Source organism: Sorex araneus, chromosome 1, assembly GCF_027595985.1.
Source record: "Sorex araneus isolate mSorAra2 chromosome 1, mSorAra2.pri, whole genome shotgun sequence".
NCBI lineage: Eukaryota > Metazoa > Chordata > Mammalia > Eulipotyphla > Soricidae > Sorex > Sorex araneus.
The window spans coordinates 440,093,074-440,119,124 of record NC_073302.1 but is presented as its reverse complement, the minus strand read 5'-3'; the positions used below and the strand labels follow the sequence as shown (position 1 = coordinate 440,119,124).

Below are 26,051 nucleotides of genomic sequence, written 5' to 3'. Positions count from 1 at the left end.
TCCGGGCCCAGACAGCCCCTAGGCAGGGCAGGCTCCAAGCTCTGTCCTCTGGGTGCTGATAGGAGCCTGTGCTGTGATGTCACACTGTCATCTTATTCCTCAGGTGGTTTATGTGAACAAGGGAGGTGGCATTTTAGCAGCCTCAATAAAGGAATCTGGGGGGCAGGAGCGATAGCACAGTGGGTAGGGCATTTGCCTTGCACGCGGCCGACCCGGGTTCAATCCCCGGCATCCCATATGGTCCCCCAAGCACCGCCAGGAGTAATTCCTGAGTGCAAAGCCAGGAGTAACCCCTGAGCATCGCTGGGTGTCACCCCCCCCAAAATAAATAAATAAAGGAATCTACTGCCTTCTCTCTCTGCTCCTGTTGTCCATGGTAGTGCGGGAGATTTAGGAAGGATGAGTCAGTCAGTTCTGAACCCCTGAATGACACAGATGCTCACGTCAGCCTTTAAGCTGCACCGGAAGTCCAGACCAAGACAGGGACAAGGAGTTACTCTTCGCAGGAAAGTCAGTCCTGTTCTTCGCCAGGCCTTCTGCCTTTGTTGCCTTTCCCTCATAAAAAAGAATTTCAGGAGGAGATAATAGTCAGGTATGGCAAGTTTTTCAGGGAGCTAAGGAGAGGAAGGTTGAAGTACATGCTCAGGAGCGAACACAGGCTTCTCTAGAGCAGAGAGAACATCCCGAAGTCAAAGTCTGAAACTTCACATGTGGTGTGGAGGGGTGGTGCGGGCGGCTGCATGCCCAGTGATTCCCGCTTCCTCCTCTGCCTGGTTTATAGATGTTTTCTCCAGCCGTCCCCCCGCACCTCCAATGCTAGGGCGGTTGCCGAGGGGTGGGAGAGCAGTTCATGGTCTTCTATTGATATTCTTTACTCTAGTGCTGGAGCGTCTCCCTGGGGGTCCAGCCCACTCTCCTCTCTTGGACTTGGTCTGGAATTCTGCCTCTCAGTGGCTTTCTGGGCTCCGCGGATGGGTCTGCAGTACCCAGCATCGTCATGCCTCCTTCAAGTCTCTGACAGCTTTTCCCCAAAATGCACTTCCAGGATCCACGTTTCTCCCTGCCTGCTACAGTCACTGCTGTGATGGTCCCCGCCCGGCTCTCCCTGGGCGTGTCAGTAGAGACTCTAGGAGCCATCTCCTGCTGTGAGGTCCCTCCACTAAGGGTCAATCTTCTGTGCCCAAGTACTCTCGGGTACCTTGTGTCTCTGCCTTCCCTTGCCTCCGGTACCAGCTTCTTCTCCCTCTACTTCCCGTGCACCCTCAGGGCTTCCTCGACCAGTCAGGTGCTGGGTGCTGTTCCGCTCTCCCGCACTGTGGATATGTGTCGGCTTCCCTTTTCACAGCATCAACTCCTGGGTACGAGTTTTGCAACTCCCTTATGGGACATGCTCTCCTCTCTCCCGAGCACCTCGGCCCACAATGCCTCCTCGTGGATGTCTGATCCATAACAGGAATTCCCTCCAGCCCCTAAGATGCCAGCCAGCCGCCTCCTGGTTCTCTTACCTATTGAATTTAGGTTGATTTTCAGATTCAGTCTTTGACCGAGAAGGGAAAAGATTCTCCAAACCAGAATTCCACTGACAAGTGATTCATTGTTGCACCCTTGAAATTGCGACTTTAACATGGGTGAAAGTACCAGAACCATTTAGACCACGTATGGTCTTTTGGTCCAGAGTTTTAGAAATGTTGTATTAAGTGTTATATATTCCATAGCTCTTTTGGATCAAGCAAAGTAAAATACATCTATATCTTGAACATAAAGCAATTATTTGAGGAGCATTTGGGGCTACACACCAGACTGTGCATGGGGCTTACTCATGTGTTCAGGCATTACTCCTGGAGGGGCTTTGGGAATCATACGTGGTCCCAGTGATTGAACCTAGGTCAACCACATGCAAGGCAAACACCTTACAGACGTATTATCTTTCCTGCCCATAAAGCAACTATAAAAGATCCCAATAGTGTGCTTAATTTTTAAAAATTTATGTACTTTAAGTATTTCCCTTTAATTTATAATTTTTTTGAAATGAATTGGTAAGATAGCATCAGCATCTAGAGATAGACCAACACGTTCTCTCTTTACCTAGAAATAACTGGTCACATCTCTCTGCCTATAGACACACCCTCCCCCACTGCTTTCTCTAGCAAAACACCTCCAGAAATATATGTTATGAGTTTTTTATTTTGCAAATTAAGCTGTTGCAGGTTAATGTTACAGAAGTAACACAATGTATTATAAACTGGAAACTCTGCTGTCCGCCAGCTTACAGAGAAGATGTTCCTTTGATCTTTGGCAAGAAATCTTCTGTTTTAAAGTCAAAGATGACATTGTCAGACCTGGAACCCCACTTCCCCTCATCTAATCTGGACACTGAACTGGGGGACTGGGATGCCAAAACTATATCCACAAGTGTTGCATCAAAGCTCTATTCTCCATCAGTCGATTTGGAACAGTGCAGAGGAACAACTCAGGTTAGTGAACTGGGGTGATGCCTCAAGAGGCAGAGCCTGACGTGGTCCTTGACACTGCCTGCAGTCGGAGGTTGAGCAGTGTAGGGGTGACCACTGAGCTCACATCCATCAGAATCCCTGAGTGTGGTCTCAGGAACAAGAGCAAAACTTAAGAGCAGCAACATGATCTAGGTACCAATCACCCTCAACTCTGAAATCAAAGTATGCTTTACTGGAAGTCATCTCCCTTTGTTTTAATTAGCAACTGTGTCCTCATGATTACACTTGCCAGGCTTAAATCTGCATCTCTCTTGTCACACACTGGAAGACCCTGGGTGCTCAGACCCTGTGTTGGGGACACAGAATCAAACACTTGGGAAATCACTGTACATGCCTGACTGCTGGGATGATCAAACCCATTAGGATATTTGAAACAATGTCCCCTAATCACATGTTCAAATTGAGGAGGGCCTTATGCTTCCAGTCATCAGTCTCCCATCCATGTGATGCATCTTTGGACAGACTGTTCTTTTCTGGATGTAACCCTGAAGCAACACATGGTGAATACACCCTGAGCATCACCACGTGTGACCCCACCGGATCAAAAACAATTGCAACAAAAAGGACATCGACGAAATCAGCACCAAGGGAGGATCCTGAACTTTCCTGACAAACACTTTCCTTGCTCTGCAGCCTGCCTGTCTGGGGTTCTCTGCTCCGGGAGACAGCTGGGTGCTCCTCAGGGATGTGGGAAACAGCAGAGGCAGAGCAGGAGAGAGCTGTTCCTTGGCCCCACAGTCTCCTGGGTGAGCCCACCTGTGTCTGTGACTCTTGGAGCAATGGGTCACCATTAAACCGGCCCAAGATCCCACTGAAGGAGTCACATGAAGACAGGTTGCAATGCAATAAGCAAAAGGTCTTTATCGGCTAGCTGGAGCGAGGGCCCTCGTCCAACTCACCGACACAGCAGGAGCCTTCTCAGAACAAGCAGCCCTGAGTCTCGAAAGTGAGGGGTTTTATGTACCATAGCGTTATATAACACGGACTTTCCCTGAACCACCCTTTTGGTGGACCACCCTTTTGGCCACAGTCTGAGGGGCTGTTCACTACTTGTACGTAGCTGATGGGTTGTAAGTCAGAGCTGCATAGAGTTACTTAAGGCGTATGGAGCTGGGGCTTTTCTACCTGCACCTGACTGGTAACTTTAGTTGCTCTCACTATGGCAATCTCACTTTGGGGAAATCATGACTCAGTTCCAGGAATCTATACTCAATTCCAGGAATTCTGGAAACGAATCCTAGGCCTAGCTTCTTCTGGCTTCTTTACGAGCCTGTCATGGCGCTGTCTTTGCCTCTGTTTCTCACCACAGGCTCACAGGGAACATGTCTGACTTTGAGGGGGTTTCTCTCTCTGTGGGTGTGTGTGAGGGCAGAGTTATATCTATCCGTGGTACTTCGAGGCCGACAGAGAGCTTAGAATCAACCTCTGTGACCCAGTCACAGTTGCATTTGTTCACAGTTGCTAATTACCTAAGAACAAATTTTTTCAGTTTAGATTTCAAAGCAGTAACTATCGTTTTGGGCTTTACTCTGGTAACTGCTCGAGCAGGAACCAATAACATCTCCATTGTGAGACTTGTTGGGCTACAGCAATATCCCAGCGGGCAGGACGTTTGCCTTGCATGCGGCTGACCAGGGTTCGTTTTCTCTGCCATCTCGCAGAGCCCTGCAAGCTACCGAGAGTAACCTGCCCACACGGAAGAGCCTGGCAAGCTACCCGTGGCGTATTCGATATGTCAAAAACAGTAACAACAAATCTCACAATGGAGATGTTACTGGTGCCTGTTCAGGCAAATTGATGAATAACGGGAAGACAGTACTACAGTGCTACTCTGGTAATTAAAGTTAAAAGTATGGTTTTATTTGTCATAACTAATTGCCAATAAACATAGCCCTAGTTTCCTATGAATTATCTGTCTGGAGAAGAATCAACATGTGCTTTAATATACTCAGCATTTGATATTTATATTTATCCCACACACAGTAATGGGTGGTTTCAAGATAAATATTTGAATAAACACCAAAATTTTAATATTGAAGACATTTAAATTCTCTAAAGGAAGCAACACATTTATTTTCATTTTGATGAGTGCAGTCATTTAAGGATAAGAGAAATGAATACAAATTCTTCTTCTCCTTTCCTCCTGCAAATAGTATCACATACAAACACTATTTTTTTCCCCCAACAGCAAAATCCCTTTGTTTTGTGGCCTAGAATGACCACGATCATCTGAAAACCTCATATTCAAACTTTTTAGGAAAGTGATCCTTTGGCCGCCTTCACAGGAGAAAAAGATGTGGAAATTTCAGATTCCATTTACCTGCAAGGAGAAATCAGTGACTATTCGTATCCATTAGTCATGCTTCTTTGGGTTCTTAGGGAAGTCCTGTGAAAACCACATAAAACATATAAGGTTTCCAGCTTTGCTCATCTGGACCTGGAAGGAATGAGAGGAGGTGAGGACTCTCTCCAGGGTGAGGTGGGAGTCACATTGGTGGAGGGACGAAGCATCTTTGATTCCCGGCTACTCTAGTTTAAAGTATGATCCTAGAAAAGTTTGAATTAGTGCCCAACCATTTTCCCTGAGTAGCTCTGGACATTAAATTCTGTCTCATAAATAAGCCCAGAGAGAATGTCCTTGTACCGCTGGGCCTGGCCACCTGGCAGCCTCCCCTCGCTGCCACTTCCTGGGCTGGCCTGGGCTGTTTTTGTGCAGGAGGCAGCCGAGCAGGCAGGGCTGTGAGGCTGCTGGCACAGAGGTACAGGGCAGAGTCGGCCCCTTCCACGGAGCTCACGCTCAGCTCAGAGCTGGAGCTGTCCTTGAACTGTTGGACTGAGAAGCGCGCAGGGATGTCTCCTTTCTCTCTCTCTTCCCCACTGTAATACTGAATGAGGAACTTGGGGCCCTGGCCCAGGGCCTGTTGGTACCAGAACACAGACAAGTGCCCAGATTCATAGTTGCATCTCAGGGTCACTGGCTGACCCCTTGCTGTGACCAGGTGTCTGGGGCTCTGAGTGACCTCAGCATCCGCAGGGCCTGTTGGGGAGCAGAGAGAAAGGGCTGAGGGCAGACCCAGGGGCGCCTCCTGCTGCAGTCCTCAGGGTGGGCAGGGGGTTCCCAGGCCTGGCAAAGCACAGCCCAGGCCCACCCTGTGCCCAGGACTCACCTGCTCCCAGGAGACCAAGGGCCACCCAGCAGAGGAGCCTGGAGCCCATGGCAGCCTCAGGGCCCAGACAGCCCTAGGCCAGGGCAGGCTCCAAGCTCTGTCCTCCTGGTGCTGATAGGAGCCTGTGCTGTGACGTCACTGTATGACGTCACTGGGTGGAGTCTCTATGTGATGTGCCCTGCCTACAGCCTGGGTCCTGGTCTGGGGCACCACTGGCTTGTCAGGAGGTTCTAGGTGTCATTTCCTACTGTGACGTCCTTCAAAGTAAGGTGGGTGCTTTCCTTCAATGCACCTCATTCTGGAACCTGCTTTGTCTGAGCCCAGTTTCTCATTCCAGCTGCCCTGGTTCCTTTTCCCTCAATTTCTGATCCAGCTTCTCTGCTGTTGACTGACGTTCTTGATGCATTTGCACTCCCAGGGCTTAGGAGTCTGGGTTAGCCATGTACATTCCAGAATCTTCTGGTGAAGCCAAAGCACCTGCCTAGTCTGCTATGAAATCTGTTTTCGTCCTGAGCCTGTGACACTTTCCTCCCATGGAAGGAGGAAATCAAATTGCAGTTTGTGGGTGTATAGCACCTCCACGTGGCCTGCATTCAGCCTGATTGATTCACGTGTGTCCAATTCCAGCACAGAAATTTCCTCCAAGCCCCTCTCCACCAACTCCTTATGTTACTCCTTTTCAAGGATCATTTTTCTGCTTTCCCAATTGGACCATCTCAAAATCCACTGTTAAGTCTTTGGAACCAAAGATTTCTAAAGGAATGTTTTGATAATGGGATTAATTGATGCATCATTGTTAGTCCTTTGCAGGATGGAAAGACATCAAACAGTGGGTTTGAAAAGACATTCAAACCATGAAAATAAAATTTCTCAATTGTGAGCATGTAGGATTCCTTTCTTCCAAAGCTTCTCCCAATCTCTCAATTACAAATGTCACATTTATATATTTATGCCATTTCTACATTTCAGATAGTTCACTCTATGAAGAATGAGCATGTATTTTTCATTTATTTTTCTGAATTCATAGATTCTTAAATCCCTATCAGCGGACTTAGTGGGCTTTTGTTAGAGTTCAGGCAAATTCATTCGGCACTGACCTTTTGTTCTCTTTGCCTGAATAGACAATAAAAATCTCCTCTTCTGACCCTTTTTCCCTTCATGCAGAACTTAAAATATCCTAGTTATCAGGAATTTATATATTGCCTTTATACTTATCCGGATTGGAGAATAAACTATATTAGTGTTAGTCCCATATCAGTTAACTATGACGTCACACAACCTCTGATGTTTGATCAACAAGTGAATGTTCCTTTATAAACTAAGACTGACATCTCAGTTGTGGAGGGACAAATTCACCCTCAAGTGTTCTGAATTCCTACCACAGAACTCAATATGCCATCACAGGACACCAACCAGCTACCTTCCATCACCAGCCAATTGAAGACTAGCAGGGAGCAGTTCCCTCTTATACGTCTTTCTGACTTTTACAAAGCAGCAATATTATTTTAAAATCAAATGTTCTGGATCTTATTCTTTACAATGCTCCATGATTCATAAATTGATTCTGCTAGATAAGACATGCTCAGGAGAAAATGTGCAGGGAGGCCATTTTTCCCGATGTGATCACAGAATGGACAGGACCAGGGATTTTCATATTTGCTGTGTTGTAACTTCATCCTGGAAGACTTGAGATCCTAAGCTCTTAGTTGTAAAAATATGGAGAATATCTGCTCTCAAGAGAACAAGCTGTTTCCAGTAGAGGGGAAGAATATCTCAGATAATTTTGGGGGGCAATTTTTTGACATGATTTTTACTCTTTTGGCTCTCTGCTCAAATTTTGTCAGGAATCAAGTATATTCTTTATTTAAAAAAACTTTGTTTTGTTTGGGGTACACCTGGCAGTGCTTAGGGCTCACTCCTGGCTCTATACTCAGAGATCACTTTTGTACCAGGTTCAGTGCCTGGGACCATAAAAGATGCTGGAGATCAAACCCAAGTTGGCTGCATGCAAGCAAGTGCCATAGTCACCATAAATCTCTCTGGCCTTTCAGGTATACTTTTGGGGCAAGTATCTTTATAACTCTTTTCTGCTATCACCCCAGATATTATGGTTAATCCCTCAACTCCAAGGATGAAACTCTCATTTGTCCTCTGGTCAGAGTTGGTGAGCTCCAATTCCATGAATCCATGATGTTCGAGATTGGAAACTTACCTGGCTGAGAAAATAGAGCCACATTTCCTAGAATACCCTTTCCTTTCAGGGCCTGGTTCATTTGTTTGTCTAGGAGACATTGCTATGCAATTTGAAATATTAAAAAAAAAGCAAAGGAATCACAGTTTATTCCTGAAGGTTGATTTCAGACTGTGAGAACCAGTGACAGGTCCAAAGGTGTCCAAAGGAGCAATACTGGAAAAGGGAAAAAGGTTGATAGCCATCTCCCTGCCAAGCTCTCCTCTTAGCCGTGTCTGGCTAAGATTCCCCACAGAACCAAAGCAACGTGAGTTCCCAGTGCGTGGCTGAAAATGCAGGGCTCCAGGCTGATGACGCTGAGAATCTGCAAAGGCTCTGGGGCCCATGGGGGCAGGGCGCCCTGTGTTTGTGTGCAGAGAGGAGGCAGCCCTGCAGCGCTGTGGACACACTGCTGGCGCACCAGTACACAGATGTCTGGGAGGGCACAGCCGACTCCAGCGTGAGGGGGAAGCTCTTCTTCTCCTCTCTAGAGACGCTGTACCCATCAGCCACTTCTCCTTTCTCCACGCTCTTAGTTGTGACTGAGTAATAGACCAGCTTCAGCCCTTGTCCCTCATCTTGTCGGTACCAGCACATGTAGTCATGATCCATATCCTGGGCACACATCAGTGTCACACTCTGTCCTTCCTTCAGGAGCTGGAATGTGGGGGTCTGAGTGACACCAGCCTGGCCCAGACCTGTGGAAGAAGAAGTTGATCCTGCAGACACAGCAGAGGGCTGAGCAGGGGAGGGGGATATTTTCACCATGAAGGGACCTTGTCCAGGACTCACCTGGCTGTAGCATCCAGAGGATCACACAGTACAGCTGGGGGGCGCTCATGGCAGGGGCAGGGAGAGGAGTGTCTGCTGTGTGGGGGGTGGTGAGGGGGATGGTCTCCTCACAGACCCACCATGAGGTGTCACCTTCCTGGTCTGGTCCCTCCCTCCCCAGCCCCTGTGCCAAGGCCCCGCCTTTTCTCAGAAGGTAAAAATTCATGCACAAATGTTCTGCTTTCAGTGAAGAATACATTTGTCTGAAATAAGATGCCTTGTCATTCTCTTTTCCAATTTGTGACTTAGCGATCTCAATCACATGGTGTCATTTTTATAACGCCCCAGATTTCTTCATGCAAATATGTCTCGTTTGTTCAACTTAGTAAGGAACATATGTGCTCCCAGTGCCCTGACTCCTGCGTCCCAGGGCTCGAGTCCTCTTCTGATTTGGTTACTGAGCATGGGGTTGAAACTGTCCCTGCGCCTGCTGCGGATTTCCTTCCGGGTATCCATCACCTTCTGAGCCTCAGACATGGGTGATCTCCGTATGAGAACTCACTGTTCTTCAAGTCTGCTGTGTTCGAGGAAGAAGAATACTGTGCAATGCATCAGAAGCAGAGGATGTGCTGATGCAAAGGATTTGCTGGTGCAAAGAGGTGGGAAGATGAGGAAAGGGAGAGTGGTAGCCCAGTGAACAATGCTGGTTTTATTAGCGACATCATATTTCTACATCTTGTAAAATCGATGGTGCAAATGATATACAAATATAAGGGAACCCAGAAATACTGAATGTGGTTGCAAACATACGCAGCGCTTGGTTCAATATTCTGCCATTGCATCCCTCAAAGTCACTATAATCTTGGAAACCGTGTCCACGGGAGTGTCCACTTGTCATGTCCTCTAGGGAAGACAGGCCTGTGTTTCAAAGCAGCAGTCCCACTCCCATGCACTGGTACCCCTGGGCAGAACTTTCGATCCCAGACTAGCTAAAGGAATAGTCTTGGAGATAGGGAGAGAGAGGCAGAGAGAGAGGGAGGGAGGGAGGGAGGGAGGGAGATAGATAGACAGAGACAGACAGACAGACAGACAGAAACAGAGAGAGACAGAGACAGACATACTCAGCATTTGTTCCTAGGGTTTTGGTGTGTGTGTGTGTGTGTGTGTGTGTGTGTGTGTGTGTGTGTGTGTGTGAGACTCAGCATTTGTTCCTTGGGTGTTTGTTGTGTGTGTGTATGTGTGTATATGTGTGTGTGACTCAATATTTATTCCTTGGGTGTCTGTCTGGGAATGTAGCATTCATTCCTTCTGAGAGAGAGAGAGAGAGAGAGAGAGAGAGACAGACAGACAGAGAGACAGAGAGACAGAGAGACAGAGGAGAGAGAGAGAGAGAGAGAGAGAGAGAGAGAGAGAGAGAGAGAGAGGAAAAACAGAGACAGGAATGTGAGAAACAGGTGAGGACCTAGAATGTCCCTACAAGCACAGTTTCTGCCGTGGAAACTGGTGTGTGTGTGTGTGTGTGTGTGTGTGTGTGTGTGTGTGTGTGTGTGTGTGTGTGTAATAATAGCTGTGTGGGGGGCTTGCCATGTGTGTTTGGTGGCCATGAGCCACTTCCCCACTCCAGCCTGCTGCTGCCACCAACAGACACATGAGGGAGTGACAGGGCCTCCAGGCTGGTTGGTAATCAGTTGCGTTTATTCCAACCTCTGTCCCACCATTGATTCCGTTCTCCCCACACTCCTATTCCAATCTCACTGGTCGCCAATTCCAGTCTTGCACTGCCCCGCATTCCCGTCTTCTACCTCCCCCCATGCTAGTCTCTCTGTGCCTACAGTCTCACAGCCTTAGTCAAAGACCCAATCCCCTGGAGTTTGAGGTAGCAAATAGAAATAGTGATAGGTCGGATAGCACAACCAACATTTATAAAGCCCTTCCTTCCAGGGAAGCTCTTCTAAGACAAATATCTCATCCTGCTAGGAGACCAGCTCGAGGGTAGAGTTTCATGTAAGGCCTACTTCTCCTTCCCTTAGTCCATAAACAATCATCTTAGATTTACTTAATAATCTTTCTAGCCATCTTGTATGGCACACTAAGAGATATATTAAGCTTAGAGGGTGGCTCTCCTGGGGACATCTCACTATAGATCCCAGACCACAGTACCTGAGTACTTCCTAGCCAGATTAGTCCTTCCTAATCCCTACAGGGTCCTTGTCCAGTCACTTCTCTTTGGGTTATGACAGTATTTGTCCATGACCAAGCTCTTATTATTAACACTTGGCCTGTCCCATTTTTGATGACAGGGTAGGTTACAGCTTGCTCTTTGTCCATCTAAGTCCCCTTGTCGGGACCCTGCTTTGGGGGTGCTAGGAATTAAGGGCAACTGAGGTTTAAGTTGAATAAATATGACACATGCCCAGGAATAAATATTCAGAGTCAATTAACTCCCAAGTTTCCAAAGCATATAGCATTAATTGTCTTCTTGTGTCTATACAAAAAGGGAAAGAAAAAAGCAATATTTCACTTACAAATAAAAAATCCAAACCTCTGAAGAATCTGACTTTACAAGTTAGAGTTTCTGATTAGGGGAAATGAGTGATTAACAGATAGGGGGACCAGAGAACCAAAGGAGAAGCTAAGGATGAGTAATGAGAAAATAGGAGTGCTTCAGGAGCATTGTGATGGGTGTTACTCAGTAAACCTAAGCTCCTTGCCTTGGAGGAGAAAGGGTGGAGGAGAAAGGACAAACCACTGTTATCCTAGACTTGAGTGTGTGCCCAGAGCAGCTCTTTCACCCCACTCCCAGGCTTTGTTCAAATTTTTTTGTTTTGATTTTTTGGGTTACTCCCGGCTTTGCACTCAGGAACCACTCCTGGCAGTGCTGAAGAGACCATATGGGATGCTGGGAATCACACCCAGGTGGGCTGTGTGCAAGGCAAATGCCCTACCTGCCGTGGTTTTGCTCCAGCCCCGGCCTTGTTCAATTTTATTAGCAAAAAATTGTGTGAACAGAAATGTTTGATGACTAAAATGATAATAATTCTTCATGTTCCTTTTCTATTTGGTAATTATATTATGTGCAAATCAAGCACCTACTTTTTCTTTCTTTTTTTAAAAAATTTTTTATTAGAGAATCACTGTGAGGTACAGTTACAAACTTATGAACTTTTGTGTCTAAATTTTACTCATACAGTGATCGTTTACCCTTCCCTCCACCAGTGCCCAATCACCTCCACCAATGATCCCAGTATCCATCTCACCACCCCACCCTGCCTCTGTGGCAGGGCATTCCCCTTTGTTCTCTCTCCTTTTGGGTGTGGTAGTTTTCAAGCACCTTTTTATGTAATTTTGTTATTTTTTTTTCTCAGTGGTTAGTTGAGAAAGCACATCTAAAATGAGTCAAATAGCTTCTTTCCTGGGTAGACACTAGCCAGCTTCATATGACGGCAGTGCAGGGAACTACATTCCTGAAGTAAGGCCATCAGTGGATATTCTTTGCTGTGAGTCCTGCGCTCCTTAATGTCAAGGACAGAGCTGGGATATCATGTAAGATTTATAATATTTCCAAACCCACTCTGGCTATAGAAAAAAGAAGAGTAGGGTCTGACTATGATGCACGGTGAAGGGAACACAGGTTTGGAGGAAAACAATGTGATTGAGACCTTCTCCTCTAGTCTAGGATTTGACTTTGCTAATATTACTCCCCGTCAAGCGTGTTAACAGGTAAAACAAGTGTCCTACATGATTATGGTTCCTGTACATAACACAGAGACCTTCCTCTGTATAGGCTGAGAGTGACTGGCTGGCAGCCTTCCTCCCTCATGCCACTTCCTGGGCTGGCCAGGGCTGTTTTTGTGCAGGAGGCAGCTGAGCAGGCAGGGCTGTGAGGCTGCTGGCACAGAGGTACAGGGCAGAGTCGGCCCCTTCCACGGAGCTTATGTTCAGCTCAGAGCGGGAGTCCTTACTGAACTGTTGGACTGAGAAGCGCGCAGGGATGCTGCCTTTTCCATACTCTTGTTCACCATAATAAGAAACGAGGAAGTCGGGACCCTTTCCGAGGGCCTGTTGGTACCAGTACACATACTCATGCCCGGATTCATAGTTGCATCTCAGGGTCACTGGCTGACCCCTTGCTGTGACCAGGTGTCTGGGGCTCTGAGTGACCTCAGCATCCACAGGGCCTGTTGGGGAGCAGAGAGAAAGGGCTGAGGGCAGACCCAGGGGCACCTCCTGCTGCAGCCCTCAGGGTGGGCAGGGGCTTCCCAGGCCTGGCAAAGCACAGCCCAGGCCCACCCTGTGCCCAGGACTCACCTGCTCCCAGGAGACCAAGGGCCACCCAGCAGAGGAGCCTGGAGCCCATGGCAGCCTCAGGGCCCAGACAGCCCTAGGCCAGGGCAGGCTCCAAGCTCTGTCCTCCTGGTGCTGATAGGAGCCTGTGCTGTGATGTCACTGTGTGATGTCACTGTGCGATGCTCCCTGCCTGCAGACTTCCTCTACCTTAGACAGGACAGTAAGGACCACTCGGTACCTTTATCTGCCTTAACCAGCCCTAAACCACGTGGACGCTGGGTTCCAGCTGGTTTCCACATCACTTTATGCACTTCTTTAACTCTGCTTGCCCCTTGCACAGCCTCCCTTACCTACTCTGCGCATCCAGTCTTCCTCTTTCCAGCTCCTGTGCAGCCCAGAGAGGTGGTCGGCTTCCTGCAGACTGAGATGCTGGAGATATTTGCATTGCCCTGGGGAAGATGCTAACAGTGATTTAGCTCCTCTAGCCCCAGGACACCAGCATTGACTCAAACCACTCCTACCCTTGAGAAGATGTGACTTCCTCTCCCACAGCCTGTCTCCCTCCCAGGGTGTTTGGCAGTAAGTGGGTGCACAGCGCCCCCTGGTGACTGACATCACACAGACTCATGGAGAAGCCCTCAAGGATTACCAGCTTCACCCCACTCCCAGGCCTTGTTCTACTTTATTAGCAAAAAATTGTGTGAACAGATGACTAAAATGTTAATCTTTCTTCATGTTCATTTGCTTCATGGTAATTATATTACGCACAAATCAAACACCTTTTCATGCAGATTTGTTATTGTTTTTGTTCTCTCAGTTGTTAGTTGAGAAAGCACATCTGAAATGAGCCAGATAGTCTCTTCCTGGGTGGACGCTGGCCAGCTCCGTGTGATGGCAGTGCAGGGAACTACATTCCGGAAGTAAGGCCATCAGTGGCTATCCTTTGCTTTGAGTCCTGTGGTCCTTAATGTCAAGGACAGAGCTGGGATATCGTGTAAGATTTATAATATTTCCAAACCCACTCTGGCTATAGAAAAAAGAAGAGTAGGGTCTGACTATGATGCACGGTGAAGGGAACACAGGTTTGGAGGGAAACAATGTGATTGAGGCCTTCTCCTCTAGTCTAGGATTTGACTTTGCTAATATTACTCCCCGTCAAGCGTGTTAACAGGTAAAACAAGTGTCCTACATGATTATGGTTCCCGTACGATAACACAGAGAGACTTTCCTCTGTATAGGCTGAGAGTGACTGGCTGGCAGCCTTCCTCCCTCATGCCACTTCCTGGGCTGGCCAGGGCTGTTTTTGTGCAGGAGGCAGCTGAGCAGGCAGGGCTGTGAGGCTGCTGGCACAGAGGTACAGGGCAGAGTCGGCCCCTTCCACGGAGCTTATGTTCAGCTCAGAGCGGGAGTCCTTACTGAACTGTTGGACTGAGAAGCGCGCAGTGATGTCTCCTCTTTCTCCCACTGCCTCATTGAAATACTGAATGAGGAACTTGGGTCCCTGGCCCAGGGCCTGTTGGTACCAGTACACACTATCATGCCCAGATTCATAGTTGCATCTCAGGGTCACTGGCTGACCCCTTGCTGTGACCAGGTGTCTGGGGCTCTGAGTGACCTCAGCATCCACAGGGCCTGTTGGGGAGCAGAGAGAAAGGGCTGAGGGCAGACCCAGGGGCACCTCCTGCTGCAGCCCTCAGGGTGGGCAGGGGCTTCCCAGGCCTGGCAAAGCACAGCCCAGGCCCACCCTGTGCCCAGGACTCACCTGCTCCCAGGAGACCAAGGGCCACCCAGCAGAGGAGCCTGGAGCCCATGGCAGCCTCAGGGCCCAGACAGCCCTAGGCCAGGGCAGGCTCCAAGCTCTGTCCTACTGGTGCTGATAGGAGCCTGTGCTGTGATGTCACTGTGTGATGTCACTGTGCGATGCTCCCTGCCTGCAGACTTCCTCTACCTTAGACAGGACAGTAAGGCCACTCGGTACCTTTATCTGCCTTAACCAGCCCTAAACCACGTGGACGCTGGGTTCCAGCTGGTTTCCACATCACTTTATGCACTTCTTTTCCTCTGCTTGCCCCTTGCACAGCCTTCCTTACCTACTCTGCTCATCCAGTCTTCCTCTTTCCAGCTCCTGTGCAGCCCAGAGAGGTGGTCGGCTTCCTGCAGACTGAGATGCTGGAGATATTTGCATTGCCCCGGGGAAGATGCTAACAGTGATTTAGCTCCTCTAGCCCCAGGACACCAGCATTGACTCAAACCACTCCTACCCTTGAGAAGATGTGACTTCCTCTGCCACAGCCTGTCTCCCTCCCAGGGTGTTTGGCAGTAAGTGGGTGCACAGCGCCCCCTGGTGACTGACATCCCACAGACTCATGGAGAAGCCCTCAAGGATTACCAGCTTCACCCCACTCCCAGGCCTTGTTCTACTTTATTAGCAAAAAATTGTGTGAACAGATGACTAAAATGTTAATCTTTCTTCATGTTCATTTGCTTCATGGTAATTATATTACGCACAAATCAAGCACCTTTTCATGCAAGTTTGTTATTGTTTTTGTTTGTTTTCTCATATGTTAGTTGAGAAAGCATATCTGAAATGAGCCAGATAGTCTCCTTCCTGGGTGGACGCTGGCCAGCTCCATGTGATGGCAGTGCAGGGAACTACATTCCGGAAGTAAGGCCATCAGTGGCTATCCTTTCATTTGAGTTGTGCGCTCCTTAAGGTCCAGGACAGAGCTGGGATACCATGTAAGATTTATAATATTTCCAATCCCACTCTGGCTATAGAAAAAAGAAGAGTAGGGTCTGACTATGATGCACGGTGAAGGGAACACAGGTTTGGAGGGAAACAATGTGATTGAGGCCTTCTCCTCTAGTCTAGGATTTGACTTTGCTAATATTACTCCCCATCAAGCGTGTCAACAAGTTAAACAAGTTTCCTACATGATTATGGTTCCTGTACATAGAGATAGTACATGTATGCTCTATGTACACACATAGAGATTTTCCTCTGTACAGGCTGAGAGTGACTGGCTGGCAGCCTCCCTCCCTTGCTACCACTTCCTGGGCTGCCCAGGGCTGTTTTTGTGCAGGAGGCAGCCGAGCATGCAGGGCTGTGATAAGCTGCTGGCACAGAGGTACAGGGCAGAGTCGGCCCCTTCCACGGAGCTCACGCTCAGCTCAGAGCTGGAGTTGTCCTTGAACTGTTGGACTGAGAAGCGCGCAGTGATGCTGCCTTTCTGATTCTCTTGCCCATTGTAATAAGAAACGAGGAAGTCGGGACCCTTTCCCAGGGCCTGTTGGTACCAGTACACAGACAAGTGCCCAGATTCATAGTTGCATCTCAGGGTCACTGGCTGACCCCTTGCTGTGACCAGGTGTCTGGGGCTTTGAGTGACCTCAGCATCCGCAGGGCCTGTTGGGGAGCAGAGAGAAAGGGCTGAGGGCAGACCCAGGGGCGCCTCCTGCTGCAGCCCTCAGGGTGGGCAGGGGGTTCCCAGGCCTGGCAAAGCACAGCCCAGGCCCACCCTGTGCCTAGGACTCACCTGCTCCCAGGAGACCAAGGGCCACCCAGCAGAGGAGCCTGGAGCCCATGGCAGCCTCAGGGCCCAGACAGCCCTAGGGCAGGGCAGGCTCCAAGCTCTGTCCTCTTGGTGCTGATAGGAGCCTGTGCTGTGATGTCACTGTGTGATGAGCCTCTGCCTGTGGGCTGTCTCCCATGTGTTGAGGGTGGGAGGCTGCTCTCTGTGCAACCCTTCCGCTCAATAGCCCCTCCACAAAAGATGGGCAGCAATTGAGCGTGGTTCTTGCATTTGTTTTCCTCTGACTGCACCTCTTGAGCCTAACTCACCAGTCTTAGCTGTCCAACCCTTTTCTCCCTCTAACTTCTCTCTGACCTTATTACCATCGCCTCCTTGTTGCAGAATAAATCTCCAGATTGTCTATCTTATCCAGATCTTCAGAGTGTTAATTAGCATATATGCATATGTACATATATATACATATACATATATATAAGGATTTACTCAGCAAAATCAAACAGTTTCCCCACGGAAACAGTGAAACCCCTTCTTCTCCTTAGCTGTCCTCTCTCTGACTCCCCTAGGGCGCCTCACAGAAAGTCCAAGGAATCAAGATTACAGGCCAAGGCAGGTGGAAGAGAAAGGAGTTTATTCATGCAGGCAAGAGTTTAGGTTACCCTGGCAACTCTGGGCCCTGAACAAAGGGTCCACTCTGCAATGAGCTGGTCTACACAGGTTGATTTGCATTTAGGCTGACAAGGTTATGAAGAACAAAGGGTTTTGCATAGAACTAACTGTTCTGCGCTGGCTGTCTCACTCTGTGGTTGGGGGCTCTCTGCATGCAGCCCATCCCCACCTTCCTTCACAGGCCCCAGTGCCCTCAGTTTCTACCAGTTTCTACCAGTTTCCCATATTCTCCTGAGTCATCTCTCTCCCACTCCCCTAGGGCACCTTGTGGCACAGTCCACATTCATTATCTAAGTCAAGATCAGACTTTCCCTTCAACACCCCCCCAAACACAGCCCTGACATACCTCCACACACCCACTTCCTGAGCTGCTAGCCTGGGTTATTTAAGGTTGTTCTTCTAATACAATCTTATGGAGTAAGGGAAAGTGATTGTCTGAAATGATCTTTTTTTTTTAATTGAATTACCATGTGGAAAGTTACAAAGCAAAAATATCCTTTCTTTTATTACATGGGAAAATGAAAAAAAGTGTGAAGAAAATTCTGTCATAATATGCACGTAGATTTTTATCTCACTTGTTTAATGAAAGGGTCATTTAAAACTAGATTTTCCAGTGCTATCTGATAAACCGGTGTACAATCCAACCCTCCTATGCGTATCCAAAGAGTGTTCTTTTATCAACTAAGAGCTGATATTGCCACCCAAAATGGCAGCATCACTCTTATCTGTTCTGTAGACTGAAATGGTCACTGCGACTAAGAATGAAAGCATTGGGATACAAAGTTTTGCATCTAAGATTTTTCTGTAGCAGTAAATTTTAAACTTCTATGGAAGAAAACTACTCAGTTGACTTCTGACTTTTTCAAAGTAAAATTGTATTCGTTGACTCCAACTCATGTGTCCTTGTAGTTGTGCAAATTCATGTTCACCACAAATTCAAGGCTAGACTTCTCCAGAAAAAAGACAGAGCTTTGACTTCTCAAACCAAGTTCTAGAAGGTCAATACAAACTGGAGGGAGGCTTGCCTCTGAAGTTGGTGGGCCCCCAAGGGTGACTAATGTGAGGTGGAGAGGTGAGAGATGGCCACTTTCTCCTGATCCACCTCTGCCACTCCTAGACCGGCTGGGAAGACTCAGAAAAATCTGTGGATGAATCCCTGTGCAGCGCTGGCCAGAGCCCCGCCATCCCCACTAGGTGACCATCAAGCCATACCTGACACCCGCTTAAGCGAGGGAGAAATGCTCTTAAGAGAGAACATGAGCATCTCCCAAGGTGGAGGGAGACCCAGTATACTTCTCAACATTGGATATGAAAGTGCACATCTCAAGAGGGTAGATGCGGGTGACACATGTGTTCAGACAACACATACTCTTAGCGATGCCATATGGAGACAAGCAGTACATAGGCTCGGGCAGCATTTGCAATTGCTTTGTTCAGGTTGGCTTTTGTAGAATTTCTCCCAAGCTGACCCACATGGGGCTTTCTATCTAGATAAAAGTCTGTTGCTAGGGGGATTGTCAAGGGGATGGAGTTGGGATTAACCAATAGTTTTCTTTGAAATTCCTTTTCTTGACCTTTGTTCCTGCTGGACTGCCTCTGGGAGGGGGTCCAGCCTTCTCTGGTCAATGCTGGCACCAGGTAATGGTTTTATCAGGACTTTCTTCCTGTGTCCACAAGGGGGGTCTTGACAGCCTTAAAGCTAGTCGGTTATTACTTCCCAAGAACTCCATTGTGATGAAGGCCCTTTCCTCTACCTGTCTGCTTCCTAGTTATGAAATAGAAGAGATGTCTCTAAGGAGCAACAAAGTATCCACAGTCATGAAGCAAAGTTTAGAGTCAAATCATGGTAAAATCTAGAACAGACACTCCCGGAGGGAAAATTCCTCTGACAAACAGATGTTCTCAGGAGTAAACTGTGACACCACATGCAGATTGAAACATGTATGAGCCTATGTCTCTAGTTTGACAGATTCAAGCCAGATTGTGTAATTCAGCCTTGTTAAGAGTAAAAGTTGCATGTCCATGAACTTTCTTTCCTTTAAGTTTCTGGGTTAGAGTAGAGCAAGGAGACTCAGTTGGTTGAGTCAAGGAGATAATTTGTACTTTGATTTCCATACTAATTGAATCAAGGCAATTCCTAGTCTATTTTTGCCTGGGTTCAGGTTTCCTCCCTTAGAATATTCCATTGTTGCTTGTTTTACTCAGTTGACTACCCTGATCTTGAAGTTGTTATTAATAAGGGGACAATTTTCCACACTCTTAGAAGGTGTCCCAGTGTGATTGAGGCCCCAGGATACAGGTTTTATTGAATCAAGAAGATTCACTTAAATCAAGGAGATTTAATTGGTATGGACTTTGAAGTATAGAAATAAAAGTCACCTTTGCTAATAGAAAATTGTAGACAGACAGACACAGTGAGACACAGAGATGGATGCATAAGCGTTAGTAGACCAAGGATTTCCCTTCTTTACACTGTACAGTTCAACTCTCCAAATGTTGGCCAGTATCAGTCAATGGTGCACTGTGCACCCACACAGGGGTTCCACACAGAATCTTGAGTTTTCCCATCAGCAGATGCCAGAAACTTTTTCAATAATCCCCTTCAGTGGACTGCTGGATGGCCAGACAGTTTCTGTTCACTCATGTCTTGTCATAGCATGTGTTCCCAGAGTTCAGCACTGACAGCAATTGCCTTCATAGGCAGGACTCTTTTCTTCTATATGCGTAGATGGCTTTCTTCTAAAAGCATCTCTTCCCATAAATTTTGTAGATGGCTCGTTTGTATTGAGGAGGACTTTTTTTTAAAAATTTTGAAATATAGGAGTACTGTTATTTATTCAGCCATTGATTAAGCTGATGGAACTGGGCATAAACTCCATATTACTCGTTTTTTAAAAAATTTAATCACCATGGGATACAGTTACAAAGGTTTCATGTTCGAGATTCAAGCATACAATGATCAAACACCCATCCCTCCACCAGTGCACACTTTCCAACACCTGTCCCCAGAATATCTGCTCTCCCTATCCCAGTCTTTACCCTGCCTCCATGGCAGGCAATTTCTCCATTACTCTCTCGCTACATTTGGCCATTATGTAAGTTGCTCAATTTTTCCCACCACCATTCAAGTCTGCCTGCCAGAGGCAGATGCTAGATCATTTATTGCTCATTTTGAATTTCTTCGGTGCCACAGCAACGTGCTTCTGGAATCCTAGATGTAAATGGTTGGGTTCCAGAGACATTTCTGTAGGGCATTAATCCATTTTGATATTCAATTAGGCGTCTCTGGACCAGGGCTGTTTGTGGGCTAAGATGGCACCCGGAGGCATATTGTGGAGTTGACAGCCAGGCCAACAAGCAGGCAAGGAGCTGGGGAGGGACAGCCTGGCACCCTTGCTGCCATGCGACCTGGAGACTTAATCCTGGAACCCACATACTAGGTCTTGCTCGTGGAAGCTCTTGGTCACCAGGATTCCATCTGGAGTAGGCAAGGAGATTCAACATACTCCATCTGGGATGCTCCAGTGAAATTCACTCAATATGGGGCCTGGAGTGATCTCTGGCTCTGTGGTATCTTCTGGGACTTGCTGCTGTGTCTCTGGCTTTTGATATCATTCGAGATTTATTTATGGGTCTCTGAAGCAAGGCCAGTAATAGAGTTTACAGGGTGGCTCTGAAGTTGGTTTGTGGGGGTGACTGCCAGTGCTTCCATATGTATTGGGAAGTGGGGTTAGGTAGCCCATCCCAACCCCGTGAAAGCCTGGAGATTTCAGTCACAAAACCCACATACCCAAATTTTCAGCGGATTATATCTTGGTGAGGTTCATCCTGAGACGCTGGAGTCAGACCAGGGGAATGTTGGCAAATTTGGATTAGGCATGGCTCCCACATACCTAAATTTTGGCCATTTAATTTCTTGGTAAACTTGGTCCCAAGTTGTTGGGGTCTGGTCAAAGGCACAGAGGCAATTTTGGGTGTCAAGAAGTCTGAAGGCACCATCAGGCTGCTGATGCACTTGCCCCATAGGTATAGGTTGAACTGTTGGTGGTATCATACCCCCTAGATTGTTATTAATTAGACATATAGTATTTTATAATATAGTTTTCTTTGTGAAAACATAATACTGAGGAGAAAATTGAGGAAATATCACTGTATTCTAATTAGGGTGATGGTGCAGAAGAAGACAGATGAGGAAAAAGACAAGTGAATGATCATGTTTCTTAGTCATGAAGGAAACTTCAAAATGCATCTGGAATCCATGCGATAGCTTTCCCATCCAGTTTCAAAAGCCACCTAAGCCCAGTCATTATGGCAGATATTGATTTACCTCAACTGGCACTGGCCCTTCGCCAGAAGAAAATGAGGTCGGACATTTCTAGAACTGGTTTTGCCATTCATTCTGGATCATTCACTCACTCACTCACCTTGTCATACACACTCATATACGGCAGGAACAGCTATCAGTAAATGGACGAACCATGTTTCCCTCATTGAATTTAAATTTGTTTATTCAGAAAAGTAACCAAAACAACTGGGGTTGAAGAGAAAGTACAGTGGGTAAGATTCTTACCTTGCATGTGGCCTACCCAAGATTGACCCCCGATGGCCCACCATGCACCAATAGTAGACCCTGAGCATCCTTGTGTGTATCTACCCAGCCCCCACCTCCCCTCCAGTAACCAAAACCTAGCTGGAAACTTTTTTTTTTTTGTGATTAAATGTACCTTTATTGAATGATAGAAGGGAAATCTTAATTATTATTTTATAACACGAATCTTGTTCACATAATAACATTGAAATGTACCATATACATATACACAAATTTAAGCATAGATAATAACACATATAAGTGATAACATAGTGGGGATGAGAGTAGTTTGAAAAGGGTCAGAGAGATCATAGGTGAATACAGTGTTTTCCTTGTATGAGGCTGACTCCGTTTTCATTCCCAGCAACACATAAGCACTTCCACATGTGGTCCCTGAGTACATAGCCAGGAGTAAGCCATAAGCACAGCCAGGTACAACCCCTCAGAAAGTAAATAAATAAATTAAAAGAAACAAACTTTATTGCAACATGATTATTGTACCTTAAGGTGTAAGATTAAATGTTTGTAATTAGAAAAACATACAATGAAGACAAAAAAATATAATAATTTATTTTAAACTGCCCTTTTCTAGCAAAATGGATGATATTTATATATAATAAATTTATTGGACTGGAGTGATAGTACAGCAGGTAGGGCATTTCCCTTGCACACGGCTGACCGGGGTTCGATTCCTCCATCCCTCTCAGAAAGCCCCTAGCTGGAAACTTTTAACTAGGGTAAATTCTAGATCCTCCAGCCAGTAGCTAACACCAAGAAGTCTTATCAGACTTGAGCAGGAAGTGAGGAAATGCTCCTGCAAGAAACTGATGACTTCGAGGACAACTTTGCAAGAGGAATTAGTCTATTTGGACTCAGTCCCTGATTTGTCAGAGGAAGCAGGCTTTGCAGGCCCCGAGAAGGATGGAATAGAATACAGTGAAGGACTATTTTATAGTCAGAGGAGATTGGTCCACGGCTATGCAGACAGAAAGCCAAGGCAGAGCCATCTCCAGTCCAAGCTCTAGTGGGGGCTTCGTCAGGCTAAGACTTTAGCAGGACCTCAGCACACGTGACTTTGCAGTGCATGACTGAAAATGCAGGGCTCAGAGCGCTGATGGTGAGAATATGCTAAGGCTCTCTGGGGCCCGTGGGGGCAGAGCACCCTGCGTTTGTGTGCAAAGAGGAGGCAGCCGTGCAGCGCTGTGGACACGCTGATGGCGCACACATACAGGGATGTCTGGGAGGGCACAGAATCCAGCCTGAGGGGGAAGCTCTCAGTCTTCTCTCTAGAGATATACAGAGAGCTGTACCCAGCCCCCATGACTTTAGGTCCGACTGAGTAACAGACCAGCTTCAGCTCTTGTCCCTCTTCTTGCCGATACCAGGACATGTAGCTATGTGCCATATCTTCGGCACACATCGGTGTCACATTCTGTCCTGTCTTCAGGAGCTGGCATGTGGGGGTCTGAGTGACACCAGCCTGGCCCAGACCTGTGAAAAGAAGGAGCTTCGGATACTGCAGAGGGCTGAGCATGGGACGGAGACATTGTCACCAAGAAGGGACCTTGTCTGGGACTCACCTGCCTGCAGCAGCCAGAGGGTCACACAGGACAGGAGGGCGGTGCTCATGGCAGGGGCAGGGGTGGAGGGTCTGCTGTGTGTGTGTGTGGTGCTCAGGGAGGACGGGCTCCCCAGAGGCTCATTCTGAGGCATTACCTTCCACCCTGAGCCCTAAACCTCTGTCACAGGGTCACAGCCATTTCTCAGAAGGTGAAAAAGAAGATGACTTTTCTACTCCTTACAATGAAAGTTGCATTCTTCTAAATACTTGGGTTTGGTTTGGTTTGGTTTGATTTTGTGAGCGAAGTGGGCAGTGCTCAGGCTTAAGTTTGGCTCTGCGCTCAGGGATCACTCCTGGTGATGCTTGGGGGATCAAATGTGGAGACAGGGATAGAACCTGTGTCAACTGCATACAAGACAAGTGCCTTACTTACTGTACAATATCACTGGCCCCTGGGTGACATGTCTTAGCCGCCTTCTTTTCCAGTGTTTGCGACTTATGCTTTTGTATATGTTACAGCTTTCCTCTTTCAATAGATTTATTCATGTGAATATGTCTTTAGTTCTTGAATTAGTGAGAAGTCTCATAGTTTCCTGATGACCTTTATGATTCTTGTACCCCACTGATTTTATTTCACGAATTTCCTTCATTGATCTAGTAACTGTTACTCCACCTTCAGTGGACTTGCCAGTCTCTGTCTGCCGAAATTCTGGCAATCACCATTTGAAGACATATTTTTTCTTTGTATTTGATTAAGTCCCTAAATAGGGCCCCACCCAGGGGCAGGTGAGAGGGATCTGCTGACCCAGAGGACAGATATGGTAGGACAGAGGCACAGTTCCAGATTCTGTGAAAAATTCTGGTTTCCTATTTCACAGGGACCTTCTCTTTGTGAAAAATGACAGCCACTATGATAGAATGAGTGGAATGAGCCTCAGAAACACAAAATCTGGTTGTACAGAGTACCACACTGGAAATGCCCTGTAATTGGTTTCACAATCTATTGTCGGCTTCATCAAATCCATGATGATGTTTGAAACAAGGTGATACTTGAATGTTACTTTCACTCACTTAAAAATCTGGTGCAACAGTACATATCCTGCATGACTCTGAAACATTGAATCCTCCCCAAACAGAGTGACTGTCCTCATACAGGTGGGTCTGGCTGGCAGCTTCCCTTTCACTGCCATTTCCTGGGCTGGGCAGGGGTGTTTTTGTGCAGGAGGCAGCTGAGCAGGCAGGGCTGTGAGGCTGCTGGCACAGAGGTACAGGGCAGAGTCGGCCCCTTCCACGGAGCTCACGCTCAGCTCAGAGCTGGAGCTGTCCTTGAACTGTTGGACTGAGAAGTGTGCAGGGATGCTGCCTTTCTGATTCTCTTGCCCATTGTAATAAGAAACGAGGAAGTCGGGACCCTTTCCCAGGGCCTGTTGGTACCAGTACACATACAAGTGCCCGGATTCATAGTTGCATCTCAGGGTCACTGGCTGACCCCTTGCTGTGACCAGGTGTCTGGGGCTCTGAGTGACCTCAGCATCCACAGGGCCTGTTGGGGAGCAGAGAGAAAGGGCTGAGGGCAGACCCAGGGGCGCCTCCTGCTGCAGCCCTCAAGGTGGGCAGGGACTTCCCAGGCCTGGCAAAGCACAGCCCAGGCCCACCCTGTGCCCAGGACTCACCTGCTCCCAGGAGACCAAGGGCCACCCAGCAGAGGAGCCTGGAGCCCATGGCAGCCTCGGGGCCCAGACAGCCCTAGGGCAGGGCAGGCTCCAAGCTCTGTCCTCCTGGTGCTGATAGGAGCCTGTGCTGTGATGTCACTGTGTGATGTCACTGTGCGATGCTCCCTGCCTGCAGACTTCCTCTACCTTAGACAGGACAGTAAGGACCACTCGGTACCTTTTTCTGCCTTAACCAGCCCTAAACCATGTGGACGCTGGGTTCCAGCTGGTTTCCACATCACTTTATGCACTTCTTTTCCTCCGCTTGCCCCTTGCACAGCCTTCCTTACCTACTCTGCTCATCCAGCTCTTCCTCTTTCCAGCTCCTGTGCAGCCCAGAGAGGTGGTCGGCTTCCTGCAGACAAAGATGCTGGAGATATTTGCATTGCCCCGGGGAAGATGCTAACAGTGATTTAGCTCCTCTACCCAGGGACACCAGCATTGACTCAAACCACTCCTACCTTGAGAAGATGTGACTTCCTCTCCCACAGCCTGTCTCCCTCCCAGGGTGTTTGGCAGTAAGTGGGTGCACAGCGCCCCCTGGTGACTGACATCCCGCAGACTCATGGAGAAGCCCTCAAGGATTACCAGCTTCACCCCACTCCCAGGCCTTGTTCTACTTTATTAGCAAAAAATTGTGTGAACAGATGACTAAAATGTTCATCTTTCTTCATATTAATTTACTTCATGGTAATTATATTATGCACAAATCAAGCACCTTTTCATGCAAGTTTGTTATTGTTTTTGTTTGTTCTCTCAGTTGTTAGTTGAGAAAGCATATCTGAAATGAGCCAGATAGTCTCTTTCCTGGGTGGACGCTGGCCAGCTCCATGCGATGGCAGTGCAGGGAACTACATTCCGGAAGTAAGGCCATCAGTGGCTATCCTTTGCTTTGAGTCCTGTGGTCCTTAATGTCGAGGACAGAACTGGGATATCATGTAAGATTTATAATATTTCCAAACCCACTCTGGCTATAGAAAAAAGAAGAGTAGGGTCTGACTATGATGCACGGTGAAGGGAACA

General features: G+C 47.5%; 5 gene segments (V, D, J or C); all 5 read right to left on the bottom strand.

Annotated features, from left to right (window-relative positions):
- Positions 1-2,266: 2,266 nt before the first annotated feature.
- On the bottom strand, positions 2,267-5,741 carry LOC101539589 (T cell receptor beta variable 9-like). The segment is given in 3 exon segments: positions 2,267-2,400; positions 5,158-5,550; positions 5,681-5,741. Coding segments are annotated over 3 exon segments (576 nt in total).
- Positions 5,742-8,011: 2,270 nt separating this feature from the next.
- On the bottom strand, positions 8,012-8,751 carry LOC129402654 (probable non-functional T cell receptor beta variable 6-7). The segment is given in 3 exon segments: positions 8,012-8,087; positions 8,332-8,608; positions 8,703-8,751. Coding segments are annotated over 3 exon segments (402 nt in total).
- A 3,746-nt stretch (positions 8,752-12,497) lies between these two features.
- On the bottom strand, positions 12,498-13,038 carry LOC129402638 (T cell receptor beta variable 5-1-like). The segment is given in 2 exon segments: positions 12,498-12,859; positions 12,990-13,038. Coding segments are annotated over 2 exon segments (411 nt in total).
- A 1,200-nt stretch (positions 13,039-14,238) lies between these two features.
- On the bottom strand, positions 14,239-14,779 carry LOC129402622 (T cell receptor beta variable 5-1-like). The segment is given in 2 exon segments: positions 14,239-14,600; positions 14,731-14,779. Coding segments are annotated over 2 exon segments (411 nt in total).
- A 1,233-nt stretch (positions 14,780-16,012) lies between these two features.
- Positions 16,013-16,556, bottom strand: LOC129402606 (T cell receptor beta variable 9-like). The segment is given in 2 exon segments: positions 16,013-16,374; positions 16,505-16,556. Coding segments are annotated over 2 exon segments (411 nt in total).
- Positions 16,557-26,051: the final 9,495 nt, after the last annotated feature.